The 16,422-nt window shown below is 49.3% G+C and overlaps 1 protein-coding gene across 2 annotated transcripts in view; it reads left to right on the top strand.

Moving 5' to 3' along the window:
* The first annotated feature begins 7,604 nt into the window (after positions 1-7,604).
* The window catches only part of LOC147672018 (mitochondrial coenzyme A diphosphatase NUDT8-like), a 140,774-nt gene continuing 131,956 nt past the window's right edge, over positions 7,605-16,422 (top strand). The window contains exon 1 of one of the 2 annotated variants that reach the window (XM_086948050.1): positions 7,605-7,734. Coding sequence is in view for 1 of the 2 variants with exons in the window: in XM_086948049.1 (XP_086804175.1) it covers positions 7,994-8,005 (12 nt within the window). In the remaining variant the exon portion in view is untranslated. Of the gene's footprint in view, positions 7,735-7,905; positions 8,006-16,422 lie in introns of those variants that run through there. The other variant, XM_086948049.1, reaches the window with a different exon arrangement.

The raw sequence follows: 16,422 nt of genomic DNA, 5'->3' as shown, positions 1-16,422 counted from the left end.
CTCAACAACCGCCTCTCATTCTACACCCCCACCCGCCAGCTACGCTCTGCCAGACTCGCCCTCGCCACCGTCCCACGGATCCGCAGAATCACCACCGAAGGAAGATCGTTCTCCTACCTGGGAGCCAAAACATGGAACTCCCTCCCCGCACACCTACAACTGAACAAGGACCATCTCACCTTCAGAAAACACCTCAATACCTGGCTCTTCGAGCAGTAGCACCACCCCCCTTCCTCCAGCGCCTTGAGACACTCACGGGTGAGTAGTGCGCTCTATAAATGTACTGATTGATTGACCCAGAGGTATCAGAGCGCTTTACATGAGGAGAGTTACAGAGGTTACAAGTTACACATTGTTACAGAAGGTACTTAAATTACGAGTTACATCTGTTGGTTCATAGAGAGTAGAAGGGTAAGGGGGTAATGTAAAAGGGCGACGGGGAGGGAGATTAAGTGGTGAAGCGGTGTTCAGCCGACCGCTGCTGTTCTTGACATTAACTTTAGCCGTTGGCCACTTGGCAAGCACCTACAAGCCACAGTCCAGCCGAGCCCAGCTTAGGCACACGGAAGAAAGAAAATACAAGGTGTGCAGCACAAAAGCTCCTGGGGCAAAGGAAGAATGTGGTTCAGTTGAAACTTGACACAAGCCAAGTAAAAAAAAAACCACATACACACAGGAAGATCTATAAAGAAATATGTTCTTTAAACGGTTAGCAAATATTCTGTGATTGCGGGGAGGGAAGCACGCAGAAAAGGAATAAATAGTTTAGTATCTAAAAATACCTATCCCTTAACTAAGAATCGAACTTGGCCACAAGACGTTGCATAAAAAAAGCTTTTGCGAGGTAGTAGATCAAGGAAACCCGAGAATGATGACGTTTTCTAGGAGCTACCGGGATTTGATATGTGGTTTTTTTTTAGATTAAAACACTGTATTTGATTAAAACAAGTGTGCATGTTACGAGACCCCTTTGTGCGTATTTTCTTCAAATAGAAGAAAAACTTAGTAAAATGTTAGAAAATATGATTCTGTTCTGTTTTATGTCATTTACCCCATATCCGATGGCGGGGTACATCCTCGCGGTAAGGAAAGGCACAGGCCCTGTCATAGTTATCGATTGAGTGCTGGACGTTTAATTAAACATTGTGTGTGACCACATTTCAATGTTGTCTAATATTTATTCATTTTAGTGACAGCATGCGTTTAGTTCGGGAGCCAGATAACCTACCCATTTGTATTCTTTGCAATCAGAATAAAGGGATATAGAGATGGAAAAATACTTTCAAAATGTTGGAGCAGGTAGAATCATTTAACAGCCAGAGGGGTATTATTTGAGGTTTTTTTGCCACGACTCTTTTCAGCAACAATGCATCAAATACATATAATCCCAACATTTTTGTTAAAACACCAGAAATAGAAACCGTGTTGTAAAATGTTTACACAAAATACACATTCTGGTCACCGAATAACACTTTAAAATGTCAATGTTATTTACGTTCACTTAATGTTATGTCATGAACCCCATTAACAATGACGCAAACATGCTCCTTGACTGAGCGCACTTTATTCTCGTTGGGGCGTATTTTTCCCTTTTTTGACTTCTTAGGTTGTCCTCTTCCCGCCTGTTGGTGTAGGCAGAGTTTTTATTCCTTGCCCTTCTGGCCTGTTAATGGGAATAATAAAATATTCCCCCAATGAAAAATCGAGGAGGTAGGCGTGGAGCATTCAATCAATCAATCAATCAATCAATCATGGCATTTGTAAAGCACACTACATACCCGCAAGGGTCTCAAGGCGCAGGGGGGAGCTGCTACTGTTCGAAGAGTCAGGTCTTGAGGAGTCTTCTGAAGGTCAGGAGGTCTTCGGTCTGCCGCAGGAGAATGGAGAGGGTGTTCCATGTCTTGGCGGCGAGGTGGGAGAACGATCTGCCACCGCCAGTCACTCTTCGGATGGGGGGGACGGTAGCGAGGGCACAGTCTACGGAGAGGAGCTGTCGCTGGGGGTGTAGAGGCTGAGTCGGCTGTTGAGGTACGTTGGTCCAGTGTTGTGGAGTGCCTTGTCAAGTAAAGTCAAGTCAAAAGATTTATATAGCGCACTACATACCCAGAGGGTTTCAAGGCGCTTAGGAGGGGGAGGAGGATTATTTGTCAAATATCCACGTTTTAAGCTGTTTTCTGAACGCTAGGTGGTTCTGGGTGAGACGGAGGTAAGCGGGGAGTGAGTTCCATGTTTTAGCAGCTAGGTATGAAAAGGACCTGCCTCCCATGGTGGTCTTGTTGATGCGAGGTATAGTGGCTAGGGCTTGGCTGGAAGAGCGAAGTTGGCGGGAGGGGGTGTAGAAGGACAGTCGAGAGTTGAGGCAATCTGGTCCGATGTCGTAGAGTGATTTGTGTGCGTGGGTAAGCAGTCGGAAAGTGATTCTCTTGTTGACGGGTAGCCAGTGGAGGTCTTTAAGGTGACCAGAGATGTGTTCGTTGCGTGGGATGTCTAATATGAGTCTGGCTGAGGCGTTTTGGATTCGTTGGAGTTTCTTCTGGAGTTTAGCGGTGGTGCCTGCGTAGAGGGTGTTTCCGTAGTCCAGTCGGCTCGTGACCAGAGCGTGGGTGACTGTTTTCCTTGTTTCGGAGGGGATCCAGCGAAATGTTTTTCTGAGCATGCGAAGAATGTTGAAGCAGGAAGAGGATACGGCGTTGACTTGTCTGTTCATTGAGAGTGAAGAATCTAGGATGACGCCAAGGTTCCGTGCGTGGTCTGTCGGGATGGGTGCTTTTCCGAGGGCTTCCGGCCACCAGGAGTCGTCCCAAGCAGAGGGGGATGTGCCTAAGATGAGGACTTCTGTTTTGTCTGAGTTCAGTTTCAGACGGCTTTGTTTCATCCATTCGGCAACTTCTTTCATTCCTTCGTGTAGGTTAGTTTTGGCGGTGCTGGGGTCATTGGTGAGAGAAAGGATCAGTTGAGTGTCGTCCGCGTAAGAGATGATGTTGAGGTTGTGTCGGCGTGCGATGGCCGCGAGGGGGCTCATGTATACGTTGAAGAGGGTGGGGCTGAGTGAGGATCCTTGAGGTACGCCGCAGATGACTTCAGAGGCCTCGGACTTGAATGGAGGAAGGCGGACTCTCTGGGTTCTTCCGGTGAGGAACGAAGTGATCCATTCAAGTGCTTTTCCTTGAATTCCGATATTATTGAGGCGTTGTAGAAGGGTGCTGTGGCAGACTGTATCGAATGCTGCAGAGAGGTCGAGGAGGATGAGGGCGACTGTGTCTCCATTATCCAGTAGGGTTCGAATGTCGTCTGTTGCTGCGATGAGGGCGGTCTCAGTGCTGTGTTTTGCTCGGAAGCCGGATTGTGAGGGGGTCGAGGGATTTGTTGGCTTCGAGGAAGGCGGCGAGCTGGTTGTTGACGGCTTTCTCGATGACTTTGGCCGGGAATGGAAGAAGCGAGATGGGGCGGTAATTTTTGAGTTCGGTGGGGTCCGCTGTTGGTTTTTTCAGAAGGGCGGTGAGTTCAGCGTGTTTCCAGACTTCTGGGAAGGTAGCGGAGTTGAAGGAGCAGTTGATGACGCCTCGGGGGTGCGGTGCTATGACGGAGTCTGCTTTGTTGAAGATGTGGTGAGGGCATGGGTCTGTGGGGGATCCTGAGTGGATGGAGTTCATCAGGCGGATGGTGTCCTCTGTGGAGATTGGGTTCCAGGCGTTAATGGTGTTCACGGGGGGAAGATGGTCAGCAGATGGTGGGGTGGGTTGGTTTCCGGGTTGGTTGTCAAAGCTGTTGTGGATGTCTGCAATCTTGTTGTGGAAGAATGAGGCTAGGGAGTCGCAGAGGGCTTGAGAAGGGGTGATGTCGTTGGAATTGGCCGAGGGATTGGAAAATTCCTTGACGATGTTGAAAAGTTCCTTGCTGTTGTGGGCGTTGTTGTCAAGTCGATCCTTGAATGCTGTTTTCTTGGCTTTTCGGATCAGTTGGTGGTGAGTGCGGGTGGCGCTTTTGAAGGCGTCCTTGGTGCTGGTGGTTGGGTCTTTTTTCCAGGCCTTTTCAAGGGAGCGGCAGAGTTTCTTGGACTTCTTGAGATCGTCGTTGAACCATGATGCCTTCTTGCTGCCAGGTTTGCTTTGTCGTTTTTTCAGTGGTGCTAAGGTGTCGGCGGTGTTGGATAACCATAGGGTGAGGTTGGCGGCGGCTTCGTTAGCGTTAGAAGAGAGGGCTGGGGTGTTTCGAAGAAGCGATGCGGAAATCTGGTCGATGGTGATTTTGTTCCAGTTTCTTTGCAGGGTAGGTTGGGAGTGGTTGATGGGTTTCGGCTTGTTATAGGTGAAGTGAACGCAGCTGTGGTCAGTCCAGAGGAGATCCGTAGTGTGGCTGAAGGAGATATGATTGCTGGAGGTGAAGATGGGGTCGAGTGTGTGACCTGCGATGTGGGTGGGGGAAGTGACTAGTTGTTTAAGTCCGAGGTTGGCGAGGTTGTCCACGAGGGTGGTGGTGTTGCGGTCGTGACTCTTTTCAAGGTGAAAGTTGAGGTCTCCCAGAAGGATGTAGTCTTTGGAGGGGAGCGCGTGTGGGGTGATGAAGTCTGTGATGTCTTCACTGAATTTTGTGCGGGGTCCTGGTGGTCTGTAGAGGAGGGTGCCTCTGAGTGTGGTCTTGGGGTCGATGTGGATCTGGAAGTGGAGGTGTTCGGAGTTGGCGAGGTTGGCGTTAGAGCTGGTTGAGATGCGGATTGATTTCTTATGGACGATCGCGATTCCTCCTCCTGTGTGGCTGGTACGGTCTTTGCGAGTGATCTTATAGTCTTCAGGGATGGCAATGGTGATGTCAGGTGCGGAGGAAGCATTCATCCATGTTTCTGTTAGGAAGGCGATGTCCGGAGAAATGGTGTCTAGTAGATTCCAAAGGTCAATGGCGTGTCTGTGGACCGAGCGGGTGTTGAGAAGGATGCATTGTAGGTGGTTGGGGTCGGGGATCTGTGCTGTGGGCGTAGCGGAGATGTTGACAGTGCCGATGAATTTGCAGGAGTAGCATGAGAAAGGTCCGTGGGTGTGTCCAGGAGCGGCTTGGACGCAGTTGGGGGCACGACCGGGGTTAAGGGCTAGGAGGGAGGCGGCATCGTAGGTAATGCGGGGGGGCTGGGCAGCGCGAGGGGCAGGGGGTCTGGCGCTGGGCGCGGTCCAGGCGCAGACGGGCGTAGACGGGCTTACCTTTGGCGCACCTTCAGCGCGGGTTGGGCGCGGTCGCTGCGCGTAAACGCTGCGCGCGGGAGCTCCTGTCATATATGGAGAGTGGAGGGGGAGGGGCGAGGGCGGCTCAGCTGGGGGGGCATGGCGGGCTCAAGGGACGGAGCACAACAACAACAACAAGAAGCTCAAAATGGAGGGCAGGGCAGAGCAGGGCGCCGGGGGATCTCACCGATAATGCACCGGTTTACCTGAAATGACCGAGTAAAGTCAAGTAAATGCACACGTTTTCACAGCGCCAAAACAGTGCAGCTCACAAATAACAATGCGCAGGACTAATAGAAATGAGCGATGAGCAATGGCAGGTAAACGCTTTTCACAGCGCTAAATAGTGCAGCTAACAGATAACAATGCGCAGGACTAATAAAAATGAGCGAGCAGTGGTAGGTAAATGCACACGCCTTCACAATGCCAAACAGTGCAGCTTAAGAATAACGATACCAAATGTCACACAGAGCGCAGGCAGGGGAGCGATCTCTCGAGGAGGAAGCGACGAGAGAATCACAGCGCTGCGTGGTCAGAGGGCGCGTTAAATTGCTAGTGGGAGGGCGGCTCAGCTGGGGGGGGCGTGGCGGGCTCAAGGGACGGAGCACAACAACAACAACAAGAAGCTCAAAATGGAGGGCAGGGCAGAGCAGGGCGCCGGGGGATCTCACCGATAATGCACCGGTTTACCTGAAATGACCGAGTAAAGTCAAGTAAATGCACACGTTTTCACAGCGCCAAAACAGTGCGTGGGTGAGGAGTTTGAAGTGATTGTGTGAAATAGTTTAGGTGTGTAGTTGGGGTTTGTGAATCAACTGCCTCTTTGCGTTCAGCGAGAGTGACTGCCTGAACGCCTACTGCCCGCCGAGGTTTCCTACACATCAACAAGGGTTAATACATTATGTGAACAGCAGACTCAGCTTCCACAACCCCACCCGCCAGCTCCACTCCGCCAGCCTCGCCATCGCCGCTGTCCCCCCGCATCCAACTAACGACCTCTGGCGGCAGATCCTTCTCCTACCTCGCCGCCAAGACCTGGAACACCCTCCCTACCCACATACGGCAGACCCAAGACCTACTCGCCTTCAGAAGACTCCTCAAGACCTGGCTCTTCGAGCAGTAGCAGCACCCCCCCCCCCCACTCCCCCCCCTCAGCGCCTTGGGACCCTCACGGGTAAGTAGCACGCTTTACAAGTACTCTGATTGATTGATAATCTTTTGCGCACACTGACATAGGATACTGGCGCCACCTGATAACGTTCAATAGCTCCTATAAACTGCAGAAACAGAGAAACTGCACTGACACACACACCTGCGGCATGAACTCACACAAGTTAACACAGGAAAAAGGAGGCACTGCTCGCTCCTGCAGGCAAAACGCTGTGGGATGCGAGGAATGCTGTTGAGGGGGGAGGGGTGGGAGGGAAGTGCGGCCGAGAGCACACAAAGCGTTTCCCTTGCTAGTAGGGGGACCATCTGTTCGCAAGTTTATTACAAACAGATGGTTTCAAAGCTCGCTCCTGCAAGGGAATCGCCAAACGTGCAAGTGTTGCCGTTAAAAGCAATGCAAAGTGTGCACGTTTTTGGCCCAAAAAGTGAATTGATAGCTAAAGGTCTCCTTCTAAACAGCGCATGCGTGCTCCGTATGCAAGACCTAAAAATGCTTGTGGGCCCTTTGAGGGAGGGTTCTGTGGCGATACTCGAAAGGAGGCAAAGGCTGCAGGCACAAGTCTGTAAGCACGCACACAACAGATAACTGAAGCACCCAACAGGGAAATGCAAATGAGGAAAGCGGTCGCTGGCTCGCGACCTGTACGGCGCAGCCAGCGGTCACTACAATACAACAATATATATATAACGATATATTAACAGGGAAACAATCAGTAAATAGAATCAACAACCATTTGCACGTAAACACAACAAGGAAGGGCACTTAACTCTGGCAGCCAGCAGCAAAGGTTGAGGCTTGCAATATGTAAATGAATCCTCCTTATATGGACTCAGAGACAGTGATTGGTGGTTACACAACATAGCATCATGGGAAATGTAGTTTATAACGTGTTTGAACGTTTTTCATTGGCTGCTAAAATGTTCCATCAAAGAAAGAGAAGCAATAATCCAAAGCCTCCGGACGTGTAATAAAATAGGTAACTCTGACGCCGACTCATCATTGGTTGGATGGTTCATCATCGACTGGCAAACACGCTTTTTGACCTACTAGTCCCTAGAGGGGTGGTCTATTTTTAATGTACCCCAGGGGGACTAAGAACAGTCATTTTCCTCCTTAGCGGCCATCTTGAGCGCCGACGCTCTGCGGGGCAGATGCGAGTCCATACCAGACTACGGTGGCCAGCACGCGGGGAGCCATGTCAGTGCGGGGCGACCATTGGCGCACTAGCCGGTGACTGTTGGGACGCGTTACAAGCGTCCATTCCTTATCCCAAGGTGACCGGCCCTGGCAGCAGCTGATAGCCCCGCCGCCACCACCCGAACGGCAGCCTCATCCGTGAGCAGTGCGTCGGTGAGTAGAGTCCGTTAACCGCAAGTCTTTCGCCTTTTTTTGACAGCAAAGAGGGTTATTTATTGGGTAGGCAACGTCACGTGACTGTGAAGAAACTGATCCAGAGAGTTGTCTGAGCCTATCAGGTCTCCAATCGGAGAGCTTATTTTCATTGCGTAAGCACGGTCATAAAACAACCAATGGGGAGACTCAGGCAGTGTTTCGACATCTCGCAGTCGATGCGTGTTCTGGAACCTGGCCAATGGGATGATAGGGCAATATGGGACACAAAGTAAGCATTTCCAATCGGATCGCTCGGTGTCATTGTGTAGGCACTGTCAGATGCCAGCCAATGGGGAGGGGGTACGCTGCACGGAAGTCTAAATGGCTGCTCCTTTCCTGGTCGGCCAAAAGAAGGCTCACTCCGACCTGATCACACACTCCTGTCCCAGATGTTTGTTTTGGTATACTTTTGATGTGACCCGTTCTTGTTTAGTAGATCCCATGATTTGCTATACTATAAATGGTTACACATTCTATGCACGTGCAATTGGAATTGCACCTGTATCTGACAAAACAAGCTCATCCCTGCTTTTAAAACGGACCTTAAACAGCACTTCCTAGAAGGCCTTTTACAGTCTGTCCTCGCCTGTTGAATTAAGTCTTTCAACCCTCCACTGTAGAGCTACTAATATCTTTCTGAAGAATTAAAACTCCTGTTGTTGTGTCGTATTCTTTCCTTGGTCGCTGTTCTATGCAATGCTCTGTAAAGTGGTCTGCCAACTATTGCACAGGGTCTTCCAGGCCTTCCAAGTTTCACGCATCAGGCGTGACTCTAAATGCATTTCAGTGCGGTGTTCCGCATCACCGCACTGAAATGCGTTGTCACTCATTTTAATGCCACTGACTGTTCTACCAGCGCTGAAGTAATTGGCCCTGCCAGGCTGCTAGAGTGCGCGCACCTGTGACCTGCCCCAGCTCAGCTGCTCCCTGCAGACTTGCCGGCCCGGGCGCTGCCACCAGCACAGGCTCAGTCAGTAACATAATCTTGTAAACATAGCTGCTACAAATGTATCTTAATAGCCTGCCGCCAGTTGATGAAATTCCCTGACCTCGGCAGTGCTGTATCCAATACCAAGACATCCGGGCAGGGCCGCCTGCCGTCAATGGTTGCTTGATTAGTGGCTGTGGTGGCGCCGGGGGCGGGGGTGTGACCTCACCTCACGACCTGGAAGGAAGTGAGTTGAGATCGAGGAAGAGGGGACACCGAGGCGTGCTGCGAGCCGGCTGGCTCACTGTGTCCTGCCCGTGTCCGTCCGCATAATGAGTCACTTGTCAGTGCACTGCGAACTGTCAGTCATACAGTTGTCTGCAGCATCAGCATGGTGCCTGAGAGTAGCGCTGCCTCCCTGCAACTGCCTTTGCACACTGCCTCGCTCAGCCTTCTGCTGAAATGAAATCATCAATGACTTCATACCCCCCCGCGCCACTGGCCTCCACGTCCTGCCTCAGCTATCTGCTGAAATCAAAATCAATGACCTCCCTCCCCCTCCCCCCGTTCGCCATGGCAAAACTTGCAGAGGGAAACTGTTCTAACCGAAAGGCGAGCCATTCACTTAATCACCTTAATAAGTTGGGTGCATGCATGCGCCCGATTCATGCCATATCTATTCCAGTGACAACGAAAATTAAATGTGTCATGAGGAGTGACGCTAGACTTCTCGTCAATGAGGTAACGTGGTGTGCCAAATTATTTCAATGTGATAAGAGTTGGTTTACGCTTCATTTACACGAAAAGTGCTAACATGGGCCGGCTGTGCGTGTCGTAAACACAGAAGCTGCAGTGCCCCTACTGAGCTGCATCCATAAAAAAAAAGGTATTAGTAGAAAGATGGAAAGCAAGCATGATCGGCAAACACTGCAGACTTCTTCCCCTCACTGCTGAAGATATGGTCTTAAGAGGCATGCTTTCCTGAATTAAGTTGGAACAAAATGCATTCCGTGAATAATTAAAGACATTTATATTCAGGAAATACTGAAGCAGGAACGGGATTACATTGGCATCGAGGTGCAGTTTGCGCAGTTTGAAAAGTACTGTGAAATACAGGTGCATATTAATTGAAAGTAAGTGTGTGCCTGGGATTATATAGCAATACCAAAGGGGATGATGGATGGAATGTTTGAGCAAATCAAACACTCACCCCCAGTCAACTGATCTGGGTTTAATCCATCATTATTCTTTATCTCACTCCACCAGCCCAGTTCCGACATTGCCATATGCAAATCATTCTGACCCTGTGCCCTATGGGAACAGTTCAGCCCAAACTGCCAAGCCATATCTTCACAGGGACCGGAAACAAGCATCCTGGGACCGGTTTCTGGCTATTCAGCCGTCATCAGCCAGGCTAGCTTGAATCCAGTGGCAAAGTGAGCAAGGGACCCACCTCTGGGCATACCCTGCCAACTTAGGGCGAACAAAACGATACCAAAGGGGATGATGGACAGAGCGTTTGAGCAAATCAAACACTCACCCCCAGTCAACTGATCTGGGTGTAATCCATGATCATTCTTTAGCTCACTCCACCACCCTAGTTCAGACATGGCCATATGCATATGGTATTGCTTTGGGATTATATAGAGCACACTGATACCCATAGGGTCTTGTGACAGTGCGCTCTATAGAAAGTGGCAAAGATAAATATGTAACTTCTAGACAACATCAGAAGAATGCTAAACTTAAAGACCACGAGGCCTCCTGCTGCACTAGATATCCAGAGGCCTGCTGAGCAGTGAAAGCCTAAAACTGGAGCTAACAGTCAGGCAGGCGTCTTGTGAACGCAGAGTCTGAGCCATGGGGTTAATGCCAACTCTGAGGCCGGCTGCACTAAGAGTTTGAGGCCTGGGAGCACTGAATGCAGACAGCTATACCATGCACACCGACGCAAGCCTCCTGCACCCATACAGCATAGCACACAGCTACACTGTGCACACAGACACAAGCCTCCTGCACCCATATAGCATAGCACACAGCTACACTATGCACACAGATGCACGCCTCCTGCACCCATACAGCATAGCTACACTGTGCACACAGTCGCAAGCCTCTGCATGCACAAAGCATTGTACACAGCTTCATTGTGCACACAGACGCAAGCCTACTGCACCCACACAGCACGGTGCACAGCTACACTTTACACACGATGCAAGCCTCCTGTACCAATACAGCATCGTGCACCGCTACACTGTGACCTCAGACGCAAGCCTCCTGCATACACACAGCACCACACAGCTGCAGACTCTGTGGTGCCCGCTGCCACACACAGAACAAATCTTCAGTCTATCATTCACAGACAGTAAGGCTTGCTGCCAAAAAGGCAGTGCATTAACTGCTGGATTGTTTGAGGCCTTCTGCATTCAGGGCCGAGACCTGATGCCTGCAGTGCTCTGAGTCAGGCAGAGATCAAGGGCACACCAAACTCAACAGTCACTAGTCTGTCTGCACAGCTTTGTCACTCATTTAATTTAATTTTAGAGGAGGGTGTTGAAGGACTGGGTTCTTTTGGACCCAGCGGTGCCAGGGCACAACACCTGAAACCTTCGTGGGTAACCTGTTCCGGCGTACAAGTCACAGAGACACGGGACACTTCCTCTGACGTCAAAGATTCAAGGTTTATTTGCTGCAGGGAACACAGAGATCACGACAAGTACACAGCGTGCAACTTGAGGAGACTGCTTCAAATTGGTTCTGTGGATCGCTCCTTTTATACAGTTTTTACCCATAGGGTAACATTGAACACAAAAGTTTATAACCCAGTTCCCACAATTAGCCCCCAGAGGGGTCGCTTTGGTCACTTTGAAACACATGAGGTCCGGAACATGAGTGCGGAAACATTTGGCGGTTCCCAACTGTAAAAACCATCTTCCCACCATTTAGCAAATTCCAATCGGCAGTAAAGTAGATCGAAATAGGAATGAAGACAGGTGCAGAGGAAGACGGAGACAGTGGGGAGATTGGAAAGGGTGTAAAAAGGGAGGTAACGGGAAACACGAGATACAGGCATCAAAGAGACGTGCCTAATGAGATGCACGGCTGAGACAATAAGTCCGTGCGGCAAGATGAGCCTCGAGCGGCGCCATTTGCCTTACAGTAGCATCCCCCTCGTCATAAAGACATTTACAAAGAACATGTGTCTTCCGCAAATATCTTGGGAGTCCCAGGGTCGCGAAGCGGACAGCGTCCGTTCGCTGGCTACTTGAGGGCAAGAGACAAAATGGATGCCGTATCTAAGATGGAACCCGTGGGTACAGATGAAAAACCCACGTAACAAACGAACGGTTTAAGTTAGCACAGCGAAACTGCGCACACTTACTAAACTCGTCATTTGCGGTTCATAGATACCAGACTCGACCATATTCGTGCGAGTCGAAAGCACCACTTACAATTGTCACGGAACCTCAGACGCTCCTTTTGCCCTCATGTAGGCAAGCACTAGTCGGAATCATATTCGATATTCATCAGACCCTCGAGATGTTGCTGTAGCATAGCTCTGTCCAATCGAGTCCCCTTGGTAACAGATGGTTGTCTCATACACGTTGTAGCACAGAGGCCACATAAGGCAGGACCACACTGCACACAAAGGCAACACGTGAACAGGAACACTACCACAACTCCGATGATCATCAGAATTTTCCAACCCCAAGTCGACATCAGGCCCCAAAACCATCCAAGTAGCGTCCAATCCCCTACATCCACATGTATGGATTCGGAGATCTTATGCAACCTCGAGATGGCTTGATAGACAGTAGGAGCATTATCTGGAATGAAAATGCAGCAGCTCGAATGGATCACCTTACATACCCCACCGCGATCTGCTAGGATGACATCTAAAACCATTCGGTTTTGTAACGTCATAAGCCTCTCCGCCTGAAGTTCTGTGGTGATATTACCAAGGGCACTGGCAGTAATATTAGCTGTCGATTCTACCACTCGAGTCAACTGTCTCAGGTTCCTACTATTAACCATAGGTCCCCAAAACGGGAGGAAACCCTTGAAAAAGTCTCCTGCCTCTTGACCGGCAGTGTCCTCTCCGCTAATTACGCCTCGCACAACTCTAGTCTTATGATAATCGGCATCTACAGTGAACGTCGGAGGCAACAGATTTGCAATAAAACATGTGCCCATGAAGTCTGCGGGCAACCATGTGTATGCACGATCATAACAGATAAAGTAGGTACCCTTGGCAGCCAGAAACACAGGGGATGAGAACATCGGCAAAATGTAATTTTCGATACAACCACTTGCTCCAAGTCGGGCTTGCGATCTTCGGCCACGACCCATGATACAAAAATTACCAGTGTGGGGTACGACCCATATTGGAGGCGAGCTTTTAAGCTGCTTTTCACTAGTGAACACACTATATTCACCTCTACTTAGGACCTTATAGGCTCGTACCTCTTCCTCAGGGATAAGCGAATAGTCATGGATCTCACTCTCCATATCCTCTATTGCTATCGATAAAGGCTTCTGATACGAGGTGGGGCCAGAGTAGGGGGAATGTGGTTCTCGAATGGGGTGGAAACCCAGTGCGCTTCGAAACATTGTTTGAAATGCTCGAGCTGACCCTTGGGAACTATACGGTAACACCAGATATGGAATTCCCTTATCCGTAGTATGTGGCATCAACCCACACACCCAACAATTAGTAGTGTTAACCACTAACTGATGCTGATGAAGGAGCTGAATAAAGGAATTATTGCGGAATTCTACACGTCTAGCCTGCTCGTGTTCCGGTAACATGTGAAAAGAATGGGGAGAAGCAGTAGTGGTAAGATTAGGGTAAGGAATAGGAGTAGGTGTAGCTGGTAAGAAGTAGGACATAGTGTAATACACCCCACCCGCCAATAATGCAGAAGCAGTCAAAAACAACATAAACAATTGAAATATGAAGCATTTAGTACGACTAAGTTGCTGCAGCTTGAGTCTGTGCGCCTTAGCTCCCTCCAAATCATTCAGCTTCGAGAATGCCATTCCCTACGACCGTCCGCAACGTTTCTTGACGCACTCCGTTCTGTGCAGCAATAGTCAATCCCTAGGAGTTCCTAGGAACCGACGGCCTTTAACCTAGCGTCAAGACCTACTATCCAGAAGGAAGTACGCGCGCGGCCCTACGGCCTTCAATACACAATACGTATATTCAAGCACAAAAGTCTCTCTGCTGTAAAATGAAAAAAAAAGGGTACAAGGAGGAAGCTCAATATATGTACAAAAATTACAGTGATGTGAACGTTCAAAATTTATCTCGGGAAAACGGGGATGATGCAGTTGGCAGTTTCAACAAAGCAAAAATTTTATTTGTCCTTAGTGTGAGATCGCAAAGAATATCGATGTTTCCCGGGACGTGTCTGTTCGTTGAACAAAGGATCTGTTGAAGAGACAGCGTCCTGCTGATCAGTTGATTGATCTGGTCTCGAGTCTTTTGCTGACAAATGTTCAACAGTGGCTGTCTGCTGCGCTGAGGACTCTCCAACAAGCTGTGCGTCGCTGAAAGGCACAAACGCTGGCAATGTTTCTGTTTCTGTTGATGCAATGCCTTTCCTTACCCACGGGTCTGCCGGCAAAGGAATAGGGACTCGCTTACAATGGGTAGCATGTACCCAATTTTTCCGCCCCTCAAGACGAACGGCAGTCCTCGTGGCCAGGAGCACCTGGTAAGGTCCGGTAAACCGGGGGTCCAGATTGTTCTTTCGTGAAAAGTTGCGTGTAACCACCCAGTCTCCGGGCTGGAGCTGGTGGCCTGGACCCTCCGTCTGCGTCGGCAATGCGTCGTAAACCTGTTGGTGAATTAACCTCAGTTTAGCAGTCAAGTCATGTAAATAGTCAATCAGCATTGGATACTCAAGATCAGAAAATATTCCTGGCCTAGGAACCCCCCACACATTCGCAGGACGGCCGAACACTATTTCATAGGGACTAAGCCCTATTCGGGAGTGTACAGTCGCCCTTGTTGACAGTAATGCTAAGGGTAAAGCGTCAGGCCACGAAAGACCAGTCGTAGCCTGAATCTTTGCTAACTTTAGTTTAAGGGTGCCATTGTACCCTTCAACCAATCCAGCTGACTGGGGATGATTGGCGCTGTGGAACTTTTGATTTATTCCAAGGCCCTTACACACACTTTTCATCACACTTCCAACAAACTCGCTTCCGTTATCTGACCACACGACTCTAGGCATTCCATACCGAGGAAAATATTCCTTCAGTAGTATTTTCGCAGTAGACAAAGCAGTATTGTCTTTGAGGGGATAGGCCTCGATCCATCGGGAGAATGCGCAAACCACAACTAAAACGTATTTCAGGTTATTGCATCGCTCCATATGGATGAAGTCCAATTGAATCACCTCAAAGGGATACGAAGGAGGAGCAAAACTGCCAGGGGGAGTTGGGGTTCCTTTGCCAGGATTGTACATTATGCACACCATACAATTCTTCACCAGACGTTCAGCACATTTCGTAATTCCATCATTCTTCCACACAGGCAACAACAACTTACAAATACCTTTCGCGCTAATATGTGCCAACCCATGTGCCATTGTCACAACGGCCAGTACATACGCGTCAGGCAACATCCATCTTTTCTGATCCGACAAATCAATCCAACAACCATTTGCATCCAACTTTCCCGTACTTTCTTTCCACTTCGTCTTTTCAGTGTCGGTGGCCTCATTCTGAATTGCTTTCACGCTCTCAACAGTATCTTCACACATACTTGATTCTGTAGACCACCTGACCGAACTCGTCACATACATTCGAGTGCTAAGGTTCCGGGCAGTCTCCTTAGCAATCTCATCTGCAAACGCATTACCACGACCAACATCATCCGTCACTTTACGATGTGCACTACATTTAACAATCGCAACTTGCGTAGGCAAAGTCAATGCATCCAAAAGATCGTTCACAAGCTGGCCATGCTGTATCTTCGTACCGTGCGACGTCAAGAAACCACGCTCTCGCCACAATCGTCCAAAGCTATGCGCTACACCGAACGCATATTGACTATCAGTGTACACATTCACACATTTCCCTTTCGCTAACACGCATGCTCTAGTAAGAGCAATCAGCTCCGCAGCTTGGGCAGAATTCTGATTCAATCTTGCAGTTTCAACAACAGTGTTCAATGTTACAACAGCATAAGCAGTAGTCACATCGCCATTCGGTAACTTGAAACATGACCCATCCACATACAGAGTGCCATCCGGATCGTCCAATGGGGTGTTTTTAAGGTCCACTCGACCTTTCGTTTCCTCTTCTGTCCGCAAGTAACAGTCATGTTCTGCTACTTCATCTGACTCTGAGCTAATTGGTAACAAAGTTGCCGGATTTAGGACATTACAACGTTTTATCTGAATATGGCTTGCCAAGAGCGTCAATTCGTACCCAGACAACCTCGCACTCGTCAAGTGCTGAGTTTTCGTACGATTCAACAAAGTATCGACTGCATGCGGAACCATCACCGTAAGCATATTATCCATGACCAATCCTGCTGATTGTCGGATGGAGACCGCAGCTGCCGCAGTTGCTCTCAAACAACTCGGCAATGCTCTAGCTACTGGGTCCAAGGTCGAGGAAAAATATGCACATGGACGTTGCTTACCACCGAAAGGTTGCGTTAAGACACTCAAAGCACAACCTTCCCTCTCGTGAACATATAGTGT

Source organism: Lissotriton vulgaris, unplaced genomic scaffold (genome assembly GCF_964263255.1).
Source record: "Lissotriton vulgaris unplaced genomic scaffold, aLisVul1.2 SCAFFOLD_3639, whole genome shotgun sequence".
NCBI lineage: Eukaryota > Metazoa > Chordata > Amphibia > Caudata > Salamandridae > Lissotriton > Lissotriton vulgaris.
The sequence above is the reverse complement of the archived record's forward strand: the minus strand, read 5'-3'. Positions and strand labels throughout refer to the sequence as shown.